Source organism: Penicillium coprophilum (genome assembly GCF_028826855.1).
Source record: "Penicillium coprophilum strain IBT 35676 chromosome Unknown utg000004l_segment0_segment0, whole genome shotgun sequence".
NCBI classification, from domain to species: Eukaryota; Fungi; Ascomycota; class Eurotiomycetes; order Eurotiales; family Aspergillaceae; genus Penicillium; species Penicillium coprophilum.
The window spans coordinates 3377817-3394949 of NW_026622723.1; the positions used below are offsets into that span (position 1 = coordinate 3377817).

Sequence of the window (17133 nt, forward strand, 5' to 3'; positions counted from 1 at the left end):
GTCAATTGCGAGGTCGAGGCGGAGGCAACTCTTGCGGAGCTTGACTGCGTGCGGATAGATGGAAGTGTGAAGACCAGGGTGAGGATGGGAATGATTAAACAAGGTTAGATCCCTCAGTGGCAGAGCTTTGTTATATCATATAAACGATTTCAGAGTGGGCAACGGACAAGGTCAGGGTCGAACGTAGAAACAATGAAGCAATGCAACTATCCCCGGCCTGTGAAGTCTGTATAGCCGCACGTGATCACAGCCCAATCAAGTCCAAATAAACACTCTCACATCCAACACCAACACAACCCTACTCATTATTCAGTCATGGCAAGTGGTTTCTCCTCCATGCATTAGCTTTGGCATGCCTTCGAAATTCTCATATGCTAATATCTCCTTAGGAAAGCCCACATGAGCATCAGCAGACAGTGCTGCTCTCTCGCATCATCACCAATGTTGTATGTTATAATTGAATAACATCTGTAGGATAACCTTTGCTCATTTTCTACAGGAGAAACTTAATGAAGCCATTATGGTCATGAACAAAGGCCTCCAGGTAGGTTTGAGCCTCTTTCATTGACATGGTCCTGGTATTGACTCTCGATCGCAGGAAGTCAATATCCAGAACATGAATGTTGAACTTGTGGCGCAGATGTTCAAGAACTACCAGTCTAATGTTCTCTTCCATCTTGAAGGTACATCTGACTCTATTCTTATTTATCAGCCTTGAAGATCTCTTCTAACACCTCTTATAGCCACAGAGAACCTCCAAGAGCCATCCTAAGCAATCCTAAGGATGATCAATTTTCTGTAACGAAGAAATGTATTGATGAGCCTGCAATTAGTCAATGATACCAACTTCTCAATTCAATAGACACATGTAAAGGTTGTGGTCAGTTGCCATCCCTGTACTCCATAGAAGCGATAGTGATAGCCTCCGTCCTTGGCGGTCCAACTCCGCCAAACCTCATCAACCGCGTTTGTACCGTTTGCTCCTTTGTCAATCCGCTGCCCTTTCCACAGGTTTATTGGATTCTTCCTACCCAAACATCATTTCCCATGCAGTGAGCCCTACTCACCTACAATATCCGATCCCAATAGCTCCTGGTTTCCGGAGCGCAACCCGCCATGACGATTACCTCCGTGCAGCGCCTCCTACCAGCTCGCATTGCAGCCAATGCCACCGAGAATCGAACTGAGAAGCCTCCTCCACAACTACATGGCGTACAAGACTTTCCATTCAAGGGCTACCACCCTCCGCAGCCTGAGGGATATCAGCAGAGCCAGTCCCATCCCGACACCAGTGCCATCGTTATTGACAATGGTATGGAATTCCAGATACTTTGCGATTCAACTCTCCTAACAGGTGTTTTCCATGCGCAGGTGCTCATCTTGTCAAGGCCGGATGGTCTTTTGACAAAAATCCGCGATTCGCCATACCTCCGGTCATGAGCCGATACCGTGATCGCAAGCTCAATCGCCAGTGCCAATTTATCGGATATGATGCCTACGTCGATGCGACTACGAGGGGACAGCTGCGCAATGGCTTCGATCCTGGTTCGAGTGTTGTAGGTAACTGGGATGTCATGGAAGGTGTGTTGGACTATCTGTTCATCAAGCTGGGCGTGGACGGTGCAAATGGAGGTGTCGGTCGCCCGATCTTAATGACAGAGCCAATCGCCAATATGCCATATTCAAGGAAGAGTGAGTATCCCACGGTCCTAGAGCTAGTGGGGTGGTGCTGACATGCCTTCAGTGATGAACGAAATCCTATTTGAGTGCTACTCTGCGCCGTCGGTGGCCTACGGTATCGATTCCCTTTTCTCCTATCGTTATAATGGTGGAAGGGATGGTTTGATTGTGGACTCATCACATACGTCTACTCATGTGATTCCGGTCATGAACTCGAAACCCATGCTCTCCAACAGCACTCGTCTCAACTGGGGTGGCTTGCAGAGCGCCGAATACCTGATGAAGCTCATGAAGTTGAAGTACCCGACCTTCCCAACTCGTTTGACAGACGCACAAATGGAGGAAATGGTTCACAAGCACTGTTACGTCTCACAAGACTACGATCGCGAGTTGAATGGGTTCCTCGACTGGACAGGACTCGAGGATCGTGACCGCGTCATTCAGTACCCGTTCACAGAGCACATTGTTCAGGAGAAGACCGAAGAAGAGCTCGCGCGGATTGCTGAGCGTAAGAAGGAGAGCGGTCGTCGCCTTCAAGAACAGGCCGCAAAGATGCGACTTGAGAAACTAGTGAAGAAAGAGCAAGAGCTTGAATACTGGAAAGACCTGCAACATAATCTAGCCAACGAGACTAAGAAGGAGATTCGTCGCATCTTGGAAGCCGAGGATTTGAAAGACGAGGCCGCGCTTGAGAAATTGATTCGTGAGCTCGAGAAATCTATCAAACGCTCGCGCAACAAGGATCTCGGCATTGAAGAAACCGAGGAGCAACCTGAGGAAATGACGTTCCCTATGCTTGACATTCCAGACGATCAACTGGATGAGGCCGGACTGAAGGAAAAGCGGCACCAACGTCTTATGAAGTCCAACGTCGATGCGAGACTGCGTGCCAAGGAAGAGAAAGAGCGCGAAAGGGCTCGTATTGAGGAAGAAGAGCGCCTGGACCGTGAGACACGTGAGAACGATTTTGAGAACTGGATTGCGAAGCGCCGCAACAATCGCCAGGTATGTTGGTCAGCCGTGACATTCTAGATTCCCGTGCTAATATTTTGCAGGCCATTCTACAAAAAATCAAAGACCGTGACCGTTTCACGGCTGATCTTGGTAATCGCAAGTCTCTGGCCAGTCAGATGCGTATGAAGACGCTAGCCAACCTGGCATCTGACGGTCCTAAGAAACGCCGCCGTGGCGGAGACGACGACGACTTCGGTGCCAATGATGAGGACTGGGGTGTTTACCGCACCGTGGCTGTTGGCGAGGGCAGTGACGATGAAGAGGAAGAGGATCTCAACGGTATGCTTGACTCTGTAGAGAAGGAGCTCCTCGAGTACGATCCCGAGTTCAACGAGAACAACACTTTCGCCGCACAGTCCGATTGGACAAAAAGTCTTGTGCACGCGTTCCTTCGCGGGCCCTGGCCTTTTGATCCAGAAAGCCAGCGCGAAGCGCATCAGCTTCATCTAAACGTGGAGCGTATTCGTGTGCCCGAGGTTGTGTTCAAGCCGTCCATTGCTGGCCTCGACCAGGCTGGTTTAATCGAGATCGCGGCCGATATCATTAACCAACGTTATTCCAACCCAGCAGATCAGTCCCTTCTTTTGAAGGATGTGTTCTTGACTGGAGGAAATACGTTGTTCACCGGTTTCGATGAACGCTTCCGTAATGAAGTCCGCGGGTTCCTACCCATCGATGCTACACTGAATGTACGCAAGGCATTGGATCCTGTCTTCGATGCTTGGAAGGGTGCGGCACAGTGGGCTTCTAGTGGTGACCTGGGCCGATCGTCGGTCACGCGACAAGAGTATATGGAGAAGGGCAGCGAATACATCAAGGAGCATGAACTTGGCAATGCTACATGGTGAGGGTAAAAAAAGCAAGTTCGGCAAACACCTGCTTGGGCGCACTGGAGTCGACTGGTCTGCTTATCCGGCGTGGTATAGGGCATGTTTCATTGATACTTTAAAGATGTTATTGCAGAGTCTGGCGGTAGTAAGCGAAATATGACATGTTCAGCCCTCCGTATGAATCCCTCCTATTGTGTTAATAGATCCCGTCTTGCCCGTGGCACCCGTCTTTCCCTTACGTCCATTCTCATCGAATCCCGCATGATTGTATATGCTTTTCGAGTCGCATGTAACCTGAATTCACTCAAAAGCACTCTCTCTCTCTCTTGCCAGTCAGCGGTGAAAGCGATTGAGCTGAACACGATCCAAAATTAGGCAAGCTACTGTATACCATCTTATCATATTGACTCCATTCTCTAGGAATATCCCTGAAAGGAGGATCAAGACTTTCTTTTCCCCCAAGGGTAAGGCGGAGACAGCGATTAGGGGCCTATTGAGTATCTATCCATCTACATATCCATGGATCAATAGCAATGCCTACCAATAAGCCATAAAGTTGGAGGTCTGAGACATCTATATGGCTCCTGGGGTAATTTATGTTATGCTCATTTGAGGGTCAATGGCAAATGTAGCCACAAACGAAGGGGAATACCTTCCACTGACCAATCACAAGAACCAGCTCTACCATTTTAGTCTCGGCTGTATCGGAACATTCGTGCAGACCAATCTATCCGGTTAATCGACAACGATGTACGAAAGAATACGAGCCATTGTACGGAGTAATAGTTACACACAGCACTTGAATGTGGCCGCCATTGGCATCACTGGCAATTTTTACCCGAACAGTAGCAGTATGAATATAAGAATCCTCAAGCAAGTATTTAACCAAAGGAACGCCACACCATTCCTAAGAAATGCAAAGCCTTAAGGCTGAAGACAATTTCACACCCATTGGTAGATTGTTCGTTGGTTATAGAGTGCTATTTCTGATTGGCCCTTGATAGCTATCACATCACAACACATTGGATTATCTTTCCGCAAGCTGCCGGGCTTCTTTAGTTGACGTTATGCACTTTCTTGAATCCTTGGGATTTGAAGTGAATTGCCACGCAGCTAGATAATGACATTGTCTATTTGACAAAGCTACACAAATGAAAGAAACACAATCTCTTGCCTCTGCCAAACCTAAAAAAAGGGCCGAATTGGGATCTGGACCAGAAATGGTCGGTTCTGACTTCATGCAAAGACCATCGTGACGCACCTGGGAATTCTTGCTTTTCCTACTATGAGCCTGTTGTGTTTCCGTTTGTTTGCTTGGTGATGTTGGGATGATTCCGAGATATAAAGTCCTCCCTCTGCTCTTCAAAAATTTGTCTTCTTAGATCAGTATTAAGTATTTACTATCTAACCCTCGATCATCTCATAGGCGTGATATACTACAGCTCGCCATATTGCGCCCTCTAACCCTTTGTATACTTCTCATTCTCAACACATAATGGGCTTGTCACCAACCATCGCTCGTCCATTGCAGCTGATCACTCGCTTCTTGCAGTGGTCCAGTGCTGTCATCGTCATGGGCCTGACTTCATACTTCATCCACCGTGGTCCCCGTGGCCAGCACACCATCTATCAGGAAGTCATCGTACGTTAATTGGCATTTTCCCGCACTAAACCTCGTTCGCAAGAGCCACATAATCTGACCCCAAGCTTAGTCTACCATCTCGGTGGTCTTCTTCCTTCCAGCTTTCGTTTCGCCGTTCTTCCCCTCTTCGCTCAGCAGACTCGTGCTCGCCATCGACGTCGTATTCTCCTACCTGTATGCCAACCTTCAATCCTATCATCCATATCAAGGTCTCTAACCCGTTCTAGCTGGTTGACTGCCTTCATCTTTGCCGCACAAGACTATGATAGAGGCAACTGCCGCGAAGCTATCCCCGCAGGCCTTGACTGCAAGCGCAAGAACGCCAATGAAGCTTTCATCTTCCTAGCTTTGTACGTGGCCTGAATTGTCCCAGCTGCTATCAATTAGCGAAACTAATACCATTACAGCATCTTCACCTTCTTTGGCATGATCATTGAAGTCGTCGCCCTCTGGTACTATCGCAATGAGAACAGCACTTCCAACCGCTCGGCCACTGAGGATAAGGTCAATCATGCGGCCCGTCAGCCTATGGATGCCCCCGCAGCCCCTGCAGCCCCTGCCGGAACTGTGTAATTGGTGTTTCGGTTACCTCCATGGGACAATAATACATCCATTCTCTCTTAACGTGGTCAATTGATGTGGATATATTATGAAGATGTTCAGGAAACCGCGATGTGCTTTACCTCGCGTTTGAATTCTGACCTTCCCCATGGGGTGTTCGATCTGGTTTTATATTAATGGACTTGGAGACTTTGGCAGTGGCTGGATTGAACATATCTGATGAGCCGGGGTGGGAGCAGGATGAAGTTGATACCCGGTGGAAGGTACACTGTGTACAGCCATCGCAAACTTGAAAGAGACATTTCCTAATGTTCTCTTTTCTCTTATAATATCTTAATGGATTAATTACCTTGAACCGTTGGAATGGTCGTTCTAATGGTATACTTTCTTTCACTGGATCCACACTACAATATAGTAGCGTCATTACTTAAGTGGCCATCATCCCATCGGAGCTTAAAAAGTATCAAACAATAGATATATCCTAAACTAAATAATATAGAGCAAATTTAAGCTAATATATATAACTCACCTTGAAAAACGCGAGATAACACGCTATTTCAAGGGCTAGAAATCGTAGATATTCACAAAGAGAGTGATAATAGTCCCCAACAGATGCAAGATATATATTTAAATTAATTCAATGTCCGCGATTTCTCGATCTCAACTAATTAGATTTCATTTATAATGAGGGTGTATATTTCCAAGGCAAATTCAATCTCAAGAGCTGATTTTGAACTCTTTAAGCTTGGTAGAAGGGTCAGAATACAGCGATTACAAGATGCTAGTCAGACCCCCTAGATGGGCTGTGGGTTGGGTTGGGCTTCGAAGTTGAAGCCCACAGCCCACTGCGGCTTGGGCTATGAGCCTGGGTTCCGGGCTCATTTGTGGGCTTTGTGATTAATTGACAATGGACTGCCAGCAAAACTGTATTTCTATTTTTCTATCTGGCTATGTACAGCATACATTGAAGGTACAGGTCTAATAAGACAGATTCAGTCGATCGGTGTTTTGCAGGAAAAGGTGGCGGCACTAAGCAGGCAAATGGTATGCAGCCTTAAGCGCTGCATGCCAAAAGTCAAGTTGCTGAAGTCAGGATATCACGCAGGGTTGGGTTGAAGAGTAAGTTCGAATTGGCTAGATACTAGCTCGGCGAGGGGCCATCGTCCGTTGCAGCTTGCGCTTTTCCTCAGTTTCCTCCGGAATGGGCAGTGAGCCCTCGTTCTTCAAGCGCTCGAGGAACTCTTTTCCATATGCGTAGCCGACTTGGTAGATCTCGTCGAATTTGCCAAACTCTAGGGTTCCATATGGGTCGATAGGAGGACGCATGTATAGACAGCCTGTCATATTCTTTGCGCGCTCGAGATTGTCGAACGATGAGACATAGGCCAGTCGCGCTTGGATTTCGGAAAGCGTAGGTGGATTCGGGAGTGAGGAGAAGGGGTTCCAGCGGTTGAACACTGACCAGAACCCTGACAATGAGTCTCCGAATCCCTGGGGAGTGGTGTCATCAATAGACCCAACGTCAATCGCGAAGATGACATCCGCTCCGAGACTTTTCATGTGTGCCACTGTGAGATTATCGATATAGCCACCATCCAAGAGCATACTTCCTTCATCGCAGATAGGAGGCATCAGACCGGCCAAAGTCATCGAGGCCCGAACATACCGCCAGACGTAACCAGACGAGTGATACTCAATTCGGGACCGGCTGATATTGGTTGTGTTGCAGTAGAACTCCAACCAGAAGTCTTCAATTTGGCTGTCTCCAAAGGTCTTGAAGATCCCGCGGTTGAACTCGTGACCCGTGGTGTAGGAAACAGTGGGATAGGTCAGGTCCAACGCAAACCGCCACATACTTCCCATGCGGCCGGAGAACTTCTTGGCACGCCCGTACATGGGGACAACATCAGCGTCACGCGCGTACAGAGCTCCAATGAAAGAACCGATCGATGTGCCACCAATGATATCAATTGGGATTCCGGCCTCCTCGAGCGCTTTGATTACGCCAACATGCGAAATACCACGCGCTCCACCTCCTCCCAGTACAAGACCCACAGACTTGCCGCACAAACGCCGAGCCAGCCGATGGAAGTCACCCTTGAAAGGGGTTTGTGGGGAGTAGAGCGGTGTTTGTTGTGCACGCCGGGACGTATACTTTTGGATCTCGGCTTGCAGGATTTGCACGCGCTGTTTCAATACAGTACCAAACTTTTTACTTGGCTGGTGCGTAGGGTCGGTGGTCGAGCGGAAGGCCATTTGAATATGGTGATGGCCGCCGTTGATCCACACCCTATTCTTGAGCCATTCCCGAGTGAGTCCAGGTGCACAGTATCGTTCCGCATGCAAAAGCACTAGTTCTTTGCGAGCGGTCGTCTTCATACCCAATAGGAACCGCTCATATTCACCAATTCTGGGCGAAGACTCTGCGAGACCTACCAACAGAATAGAATCAGCTTGCGCGATGCAAGTCTGAGTCCACGGTGCGTTCACATTGGTGTCAGCGATGTACAACACCATTCCGAATTTCTCCTCAAGGTCAGCGAGGTATTGGGAAAGCTTAAGCTTTCCCATCTTACTAAAGGCATGACGACCCAGGTGATTCAGAATAGTCGATTGGTTGAGTGATGTGACACCTCTAGTCACACCAACTTGGTGCAACGCTTGCAAGAGTCTATGTCCAAATTCCACAACCGGGACACCAGCCATGACGGGAAGAATTGCCACTGTGCGAAGATTGACTGTGGAGGTTGCGGTCTGAACACCCCCAGCCTGTCCTTGTTCAATTCCCTTTTCAGACAACGGATGGTCGACTAAATCACGCATTCGCTGGGCAATGAGTTTAGAGACCTGAATGGTAATTCCAGGGTGTTCCTGGGCAAGACTGTTAAACAGAGACCGGGGAAACTTGGCCAGTTCCGTTTCCCGAATCGCGTGCAAGGTAGATGGTCTTGTGGATTCAGTCATGACCTCAAGTTCGCCAACACTCTCGCCCTGCCCATGTTCGCCCATGACAGTAATCTTGCCGTTCGATCCCTCAACAACAGATCTCAAACGACCATTCAAAACAAGATAGATGGCATCGCTCTCATCCCCTTGGTGATAAATTACCTGTCCTGCGTTGACCTGCACCCACTCTAGCGCGAAATCAATATGAAGCAGCAAACGGGGCAACAGTCGTGTCAATCGCTTTGCCAGCGTTAGCAGGGCAGCTGGGTGTCTATCTGCGATTCTCTCGAGAGAAGCACGAGGAAGGAACCCAACGTAAACGTCTGTCTTGGCCACAACATCGGTGTAAGAGCGGTAGGATGCAAGGGCACCTACATACCCTTGAATGCCACCAGGTTTGATCAGGTATAGAGATTTGCGGGACTGAGTCTTGCGTCGAGGGTCATTGCTGCCTGCTGCACCAGAGGCGGTACGCGACGATGCTGTCGTCGTTCGTCTCAGCTTCGGGAACAGCCCCTCTTGCGCTTGCGAGGCAGATCCATGGGAGGACCCAATAAGGGTATCGTCGCGTTCATTCGCTGGAATACCGACGTCCAAAAATCCATCAATGACGTAGTAGAGACCTGGATGTCGCTCCCCCTGTTCCACCAGAACCGAACCTTGGGGAAAATAGACTACTTCCATATCATGGCGGAGGTCTTCTCGCAGGTTTATCACAGGTGAAGTCCCGCCCGCGCTAGTCACTGACATGGAGGACATCATGGATTCCGTCTCGCCGTCACCAGACCCTTCGTAGGGATCCATGAAGCCAAAGGCGTTCGAGAAAACCGCCTTCTGACGGCGGTTATCGTAGGACAGAAGTCTCGGCGACGCCTCCCCAGAGTGGCTGCTCTTGCGCAGATTGTCTTGTGTGCCTTCAGTGAGCCCAATGGCGTTCATGATACAATCCAAGATCGACTCGCGGAAAATAGCATCCTCGTCAACTGACTCGTTTCGCTGGAAAGTTGGGGACAGGCCATTCATTGCAGCAGTGGTAGACACAAATTGCGGTTGCTCCCGCTCAGTAAGAGGGGTCTGGATCTGAGGTGCCAAATGCTCATATCGCGGTCCAAACCGGGACAACTGTATTGTTGACAACAGGTCGCCGGGGCTCACGCCTGCCGAGTCCCTGTCAATGAACGCCGATGGTGATCTTTGTGGGCTCAAGGGTGTGAGGGAACGCTCGCTGGCCACCTTTGCTTGTAAAAAGGCTTCTTTTCTGAGAGTACTCCGGGAGCGTCCTCTGCGACTGGCGGAAGGATTGTGAAGAGCAATGCCTTTACCAATTTCCTCCAGTCCCAATCTATCCCGCTCCCGCGTAAACTTGTCCTTCAAACGATCCAAAGCACCTCCTCGAAGATTATTTGGAAGGTCCCAAGAGGTATATTTGGACATTTGTCGTTCTATGCCTAAAACCTCACTATTCAGACCCAGATAAGAATGGGCTGTAGCGAACGTGACCCGCTGGAGACGTGTCAAGATAACCTGGACAATATGCGACGTTGCCCGTGGGTAGACTCTGGTCAGGCGGCGGAATGCGCTCGCTGGAATGATGGCAATTGTCGTGTCCACTGTAGCCCGCGCCACAATATCTGGGTGTACCGACTTGCGGCGTTTCTTGTGGTCATCCCTTTTAGTCTCCGGCTGCGGGATCTCGCCAGAGTCCTGCTGCGGCATGGCATGGCTCTCTCCTATGTTTAGCGGTGGCACTGGAGACAATAAATCGCCAGATCCACTGGCTGCACTCTTCAAGTTCCTACCCTCTCCCATGGTGAACCCGGGACTGACAGAGGAGGTATCAGGCACATGGGTCGGTCCACTAGGAGTGGATATACTAGAGCTGTGACTTCGCGAGTTGCGGAGCTCAATATCTTCAGTAAAAAGTTGGAGGATAGAGAACAGAGACGACATCGAAGCACCGTTCTTAACCTCGGTGAGGAGCTGATAACCCTGTCGATTGCGAATATTCCGGTCCTCCTCGTCTGAGTAGTCATCGTCTATGTGGAGACTCTCTTGCGAACCTGACTTCCCGTCGCGTGCTGATTTCACGAAGATCTGGACCAGCCCATCCACAACCATGCAGAACCCCTTCTCCTCCTCCAGCATAAGCGTCTCTCCTGCAATCAGCTTCCTGGTCTGCATCGTCCGAGTCAGTTCGTGGAAGACGGGCCGTTCAAGATAGCCAAAAACTTTGATGGCACTGAGGAATTCATCAAGATAGTTGGCAAGTCCTGGTTTCGAATCCCCATCCTGGATATCGGGGAACAAATCGATCTGGGCTTCTTTGCGTTGGGGCTCTGGGGGCAGGCGGCTGTACATGTTCAGATACCGGTAACGGATGAACCAGCTGACGGTCGATATCAGGACAAGGAAAATTATCATGCTGGGAGTGATCAGCAACAGTGAATTCAATCAAGTCAAGATCAAAACCTACATGGTGGTGAAATTCATGGTGAAGGTCAAGCTCATGGAGAAGAGCGTGAAGAGCCATGTTGGCAGAGTAATTGTTAAGAATGCGATTATCGAGTAGAGAACACTTGGGACGGTTTGAAAGACAAAGGTCAACACCCATCCGGTCCATCCCGCCATGGTTGAGGGAGAAGAGAACGGTGGGGGTGAGAAGGTAGGATGAAATGAAGTTGGAGCTGTTAGGCTGAGGCCGAGCGATGGGGCAAGGCCAGGCATGTTAAAAGGAGCTCCGCTCTGGTTGAGACTAACTCAGATTTGACTTAGACCTCAAAATAAAGAAACCCAACCGTGGGCCCCGTTAGGCCTGAAGGTTGAAGGTCATCGCAGGAAGAACGGAGAGGTGCCGCATCACATGCAAGTTTACCGTTAAGAATGTGACATTTCCTTGATATGGTATACTCTTACTTGGACAAAGTACTTTAGTTCTTCCACATACACTATTTATGTTGACATGATTTATGCTGATAGTTTATATTCCAGGGTTCGATTGAAAATATCCTTGTTATCACCCAAATCCACAGTGATGTAATTGATTATCCTCGACGGATGTCCACCTACCCTGGAGATTTATAACAACTTAGCATTACCTAAATGTCTCTATTAACATCTGTCTTTTTTAACTGATGTATAAACGTGACAATGTACAGTCTAGATATCGTACATGTAAATAGCCACCCAACTTCAACTCGAGAACTATATATAAAGAATTCATATCAACCAGATTTCCCTAACTCCCTAAATGTCCGCTCCAAATTCATAAATCAAAAGGTTCTGAAATTCCCGTATGCTCGACGTGTCCCAAGTGCTATACCACAAATATATGCATACCATATTGCAGTTCCAAAGGTCCGACTCAAGTAGAAAACAAATCAATCACAATCTAATCAAAATACACTAGACTCAATTCTACCCGAGAGTACAAATCAATTAAAAAAAAAATAATAGAAGGAAATAGAATGAAAGTCCCAAGTCTTCTCAAAGAACGTAAACAACTAAACAGCCGAAGGTGACCTTCCACATGGCAGTTCCGCCTTGGCTCTCCCAAACCAATGCTCCCCCTCACTTCCGTTTGCGGTCAACTGCTATTCTTTTTGTTTTTGATAAACACCTTCGCTAGTGGTCTTGCGTTTTTAGAGTCTATTGTCGTCTGGGTTCTCAGAACCGCGGCAATGTTTCAGGTACCTGTCCCTTTTGATGATGCGCGTCTTGGATCCTAACACCGTCACAGCGCCTTCGCGACGCCATCGACTCTCGCATCGCAGAGGAACAAGCCCGTCAGAAATCCGCCCAAGAAAGTATCGAGCGCTCCAACTCCGCTCGCCGTCCGCCCGGACGAAACCAATCCCCGAGTCGGCGCTCCCTTCCAAGACGCAGCACCGGCACCCCCGTTCGAGGACCTGACCCCAAGGAGTTTGAGGCTGAATTTACCATCGGCGACGACGATGAATCCAGTAGATCCGGGACTCCTCAAACCGATACACCAGAGGCTACCTCCGAAGTAAAGACCTCCGAAGAGGGAGAGGGCGAAATGGCCCAAAGCAAGCCGGCGGAAACGGCCGAGAAAGAGAAAGGACAGGAGACAGAGGGGAAGGAGGCCCCAGCTGTGCTTCCACCCGATGTTCGCGCCAAACTCCGACGGCTTGATAAGCTGGAGTCCCGATATCATGGTATGCGTCTGCCTAACCAGACTGTAAGGCGCAAGACTAATTGAACAAATTAGAATTGCTCAAGGCTTACCGTACCGCTCACTCACGCGTCCTATCCATTGAACCCTTCGAAGCTGCCCTGCGCGAGAATACCCCGCTTACATCGATTGGCGAACCTAAAGCTTTTACGGAGTACCTCAACCAGTCAACCTTGAAAAGCGACATGGTTATGGAAGAGCTGAAGCGTGTTACCGAAGAACGGGAAGATTTCAGAAAGAAATTCGAAGAAGCACAACAGGCTACCAAGGAGGCTTTGGATGAGGTTACTGGCCTTAAAAAGGAGAGACACCACACCGATACACCCAAGGGGACAGATGGAACCGAGGAGCAGGCCAGTGAAGAGTTCTTCTCGTTCGATAATGAGGTTCCCCGATTGGAAGGTGAACTGAAGGAAAAACAGGAAGAGGTCGAGAACCTTAAGACAGAGGTGGAAAAGCTAAAACGCGACATGTCTGTCACCCGCGAGTCGACTGAAGGCATGGTGCAGAACTTGGAGACAGCCACCCGTGAGCTTGTCGAGCTGCGTGAAACCAAGGACAACCTAGATGCCGAGGTCAAGACCCTGCAAAGCTCCAAGAAGGCTGAACTTGACGACCTAGAGGCAAAACTAGCAACCGCGGAATCCTCTCTCAAATCGACCACATCCGAGGTTGAGAAGCTCAAGTCGCAGCTCAAGGAGAAGAGCGAGGAAATTGACAAGCTCCAGAAAGAAGCTTCCGAAAAAGCTGAACCTGATTCGGACCTGGCTGCTCAGTTGGAGACTACCAAGGAGGAAAAGAAATCCAACGAAAAAAAGCTCGTTGTGCTCCAAGGCTTAGTGGACGGTCTCCGGTCTCAACTTCAGGACACCGAATCTACCGTTTTGGAATTGAAGAGTGAGATCGACGAGAAATGTAAAGATTCTGCCAAACTCCAAGACATTTTCGAATTTGTGGATGGGAACTTGAAAGAAAACGCGATGTGGGTCTCTGCTAAGGAGAAAGTCTTAGCTGGAGAGGTGGCCGATTTCAGTGAGGTCGTCAAGACTCTGGCACCGGTCAAGGAGGAACCCACGCCCAGTGTCCCTGCTCCAGCTCCAGCTCCTAACGAAGATGAAACACAGCCTGCCCAAGCGATTGGTGGTGGTAGTGGAGGGAAGAAGAAGAACAAGAAGAAGAAGAAGGGTAACAAGGTGGAGGAATCTTCTAAGCCGGCTGATGCAGCTCCTGCGGAGCAATCGCTCCCAGAGGCGCCTGCGACAGCTTCCAAAGAGCTGGATGAACTCAAGCAAAAGATTGAAACCCTCACCCAGCAATTGTCCGAGAAGGAAGCCGCTATTGAACGTCTCAGTTCCAAGTTGAAAGGCGAGGACAATTACAAGGAGGAGATTGAGTCCCTGCGCGATGACCTTGTCAATATCGGCCAGGAGCATGTGGCAGCCAAGGACAAGATCAAGGAGCTATCAGCAGAAAAGTCTTCTCTTGAAGAAACTATCAACAAACTCGAGAAGGAATTGGTGGAACTTCGCACCAGCAACGCTTCGACCTCAGCTGATTCAGAGAAGATGCACAACTCGCTCAAAGAGGAATTCGATAACCTCAAGGTCCGCTCCGCTACCTTGGAGACTGATCTTTCCGCCGCCCAGCAGCTGGCTGCCACTCGGTTCAAAGACCTGACAGACCTTCGCGAAACTCTTCAGAAAATTCAACCCGAGCTGCGTAGCCTACGTGCCGAGTCTTCGGAGCTGAAAACCCTAAAGGAAACTCTCACCAGCAAGGATTCCGACTTGAAGACCCTTGAGGGCAAGCATGAGGATTTGCGTGCTGAGCTGAAGGCCTCCAAGTCGAAGATCTCAGAACGTGACACAGAAGTGAGCACTCTCAACAAGAAGATCCGACAAGAGACCGACAGCCGATTGAAGGCCGAGGAGAACCTTACTGTTGCCCAATCCAACCTGCGCTCTGCCGAAAGCAAAAAACAAGATGCCATCAATGCCAGAGACAAAACTACTGGCGATCTCTCCAAGGCCCAGGACGCGTTGAAGAGTACTCGCGCGAAGATGCGGGAGATGGATGAACAGATTTCTCAGCTGAACAAGGAACTTGGAAGCCTTCGAGATGAGATCCAGCTAAAGACAGCTCAGCACAGCAGCGCCCAGAGCTTGATGAACAGCATGCGGGACCAGACCACGGAAGTTGCAATGCAAATGAAGGAGGCCCGTGAGCGCTGCGAGAGCTTGGATGAAGAATTGGCTGATGCTCACCGTCTGCTGAGCGAGCGAACCCGCGAAGGCGAGACCATGCGCCGTCTGCTCAATGACATTGAGGGTCGTTCGGAGTCGAAGGTGCGAGACTTCAAGGAACGCATGGAGGCTGCTATCGAAGAGCGAGACCGTGTCGAAGATGAGGCCAGCACCCTAGGTCGACGCCGCGCTCGCGAGGTGGAAGAACTCAAGGGTAAGGTCCGCGAAGCTGAGCGCGCTCTCCGCACGGCAGAACAGGATAAAGAGGAGCTTGAACAGTCGCAAAAGGAGTGGCGCCGCCGTCGTGATGAGCTCGAATCTGTATCTGAAAAGTCATCTCAGGAAGTGACTGAGATTCGACAAGCCATGGCTGGTCTGCGCGATGCCCTCGACGAAAGCGAGAAGCAAGTTCGCGACCTCGAAAAGGACAAGGCGGAACTTCGTCGCTCGGTGGAAGAGACAAACAGCAGACTGGAGAAGCTTCGAAGATCCCACAAGACACTCGGAGAGGATGTTCGCCTGCGTGGCTCCCCGTCTCGACAATCTTCGCGGTCATCTTTGGATTCAGGCTCTCGCCGGCCAGTCGTATCTCCTGGTAGGAGCGAGTCTCTTACCGGTCCGCCCACCAATGCCTCCATTGACTACATGTACTTGAAGAATGTTCTTCTCCAATTTTTGGAACAGAGGGACAAGAACTATCAGAAACAGCTGATCCCTGTGTTAGGGATGCTGCTCCATTTCGATCGGTGAGTTTCCGAGCTGAACCTTCTATCCAACAACGGTCACTAATAAACACAGAACCGATGAGCAAAAGTGGATGTCGGCCATCATGTCCAAATAATTGGCATTTATACCCATGGGCGTGGATTGCATATCTGAGTCCCTTGCTCTGTACAATATCATTCTGTAGAGATAATATTATGTTCCTCTATCAACGTAAAATAAGACACTGTCGAATTCAATGATAACCCTCTGGCTGTCGAGAAAGTATCGAGACAAAGCACATTATCATTCGAACCAAGTTGAAAATCCAAGTAAAAACAATAGTTGAACTGCCCAAAAGAAAAATCGGCAACACTGCCTAATCCGGTATAGCGAATCCCCGGGTTATCGCGAAGCTTAGCAAAAAAACTGTAGGCGCGCATACACTAGCAAGGTACAAAAGTCCGAACAAAAAAAGACTTGGAAGTTCTGGACTTCGCCATGGATTACGTTCGTCCTCTCACCAACACTACCAACACTATGGTTGACCAACCCACCATTCGTCTCGCGACTCCCGAGGGTAAGTGCATTGACCCCTCTGGCGCAGAACCCCAATTAACACCAGGTAGACGTCCCCCTCATCCTCCAATTCATTTGCGAATTAGCAGACTACGAAAAAGCCCTCCATGAAGTCGAAGCCACCGAAGAATCCCTCCTAGCAACCCTCTCCTTCCCCGATACTCCGCCTAGACGCGGCGCTGTCTACACAGCTCTCATTACCCCGCCGCCTACTGCCGACACTCCGAATCCAACCCCCGTCGGCATGGCTATGTACTTCTACAACTACTCAACTTGGAGATCTGCCCCTGGTATCTATCTCGAGGACCTGTATGTGCAGCCTAGCGCGCGGGGTAACGGATACGGCTTCAAGTTGCTCAAGTACCTTGCTAAGCAGGTGCTTGAGGTGTCGGGTCGACGACTGGAGTGGAGTGTACTCACCTGGAACGAGCCTAGTATTAAATTCTATGAACAGGTTGGTGCGCGCGGTATGGACGAGTGGATGAAGATGATGGTTGAAGGGGATGCGTTGACTCGTTTGGCGGGGGATGCGTAGAGGGATGGGGGATTGTTGAGTAGCACAAAAGATAGCGGGATGATCGCTTGGGGATTTATTTATATTGTAATATTCTTTGCAGATTGAGAGCAGAAGTGGGCTATACATGTACATCTAGCACATATCTATGATGACAGCTATATATGTATATATATGGCTGAATGTTTGTACCTGAATAAGGAAATTGAAATCAATCCAAATACAAGAAT

The 17133-nt window shown here is 49.4% G+C and overlaps 6 protein-coding genes across 6 annotated transcripts; 5 read left to right on the forward strand and 1 right to left on the reverse strand.

The window, feature by feature from the left end:
- Positions 1–389: 389 nt before the first annotated feature.
- N7500_005723 (DASH complex subunit DAD4) lies at positions 390–772 on the forward strand (the record flags this gene model as incomplete). The annotated part of the gene is made up of 4 exons (XM_056676867.1): positions 390–446; positions 500–544; positions 599–683; positions 744–772. Coding segments are annotated over 4 exons (216 nt in total), but the record flags the coding sequence as incomplete, so codon positions are not given.
- A 344-nt stretch (positions 773–1116) lies between these two features.
- On the forward strand, positions 1117–3542 carry N7500_005724 (actin-related protein ARP5; the record flags this gene model as incomplete). The annotated part of the gene is made up of 4 exons (XM_056676868.1): positions 1117–1312; positions 1372–1692; positions 1745–2685; positions 2736–3542. 4 exons carry the CDS (start codon positions 1117–1119, stop codon positions 3540–3542), a joined length of 2265 nt encoding a protein of 754 aa, XP_056531868.1.
- A 1477-nt stretch (positions 3543–5019) lies between these two features.
- On the forward strand, positions 5020–5739 carry N7500_005725 (MARVEL domain-containing protein; the record flags this gene model as incomplete). Its single annotated transcript, XM_056676869.1, has 4 exons — positions 5020–5166; positions 5237–5340; positions 5394–5516; positions 5574–5739. 4 exons carry the CDS (start codon positions 5020–5022, stop codon positions 5737–5739), a joined length of 540 nt encoding a protein of 179 aa, XP_056531869.1.
- Positions 5740–6861: 1122 nt separating this feature from the next.
- Positions 6862–11397, reverse strand: nte1 (lysophospholipase; the record flags this gene model as incomplete). The annotated part of the gene is made up of 2 exons (XM_056676870.1): positions 6862–11095; positions 11147–11397. The coding sequence occupies 2 exons, from the start codon at positions 11395–11397 to the stop codon at positions 6862–6864; spliced, it is 4485 nt and encodes a 1494-aa protein (XP_056531870.1).
- Positions 11398–12350: 953 nt separating this feature from the next.
- On the forward strand, positions 12351–15949 carry N7500_005727 (putative vesicle-mediated transport protein (Imh1); the record flags this gene model as incomplete). The annotated part of the gene is made up of 4 exons (XM_056676871.1): positions 12351–12359; positions 12410–12848; positions 12902–15854; positions 15907–15949. The coding sequence occupies 4 exons, from the start codon at positions 12351–12353 to the stop codon at positions 15947–15949; spliced, it is 3444 nt and encodes a 1147-aa protein (XP_056531871.1).
- A 401-nt stretch (positions 15950–16350) lies between these two features.
- On the forward strand, positions 16351–16924 carry N7500_005728 (GNAT family N-acetyltransferase; the record flags this gene model as incomplete). The annotated part of the gene is made up of 2 exons (XM_056676872.1): positions 16351–16390; positions 16440–16924. 2 exons carry the CDS (start codon positions 16351–16353, stop codon positions 16922–16924), a joined length of 525 nt encoding a protein of 174 aa, XP_056531872.1.
- Positions 16925–17133: the final 209 nt, after the last annotated feature.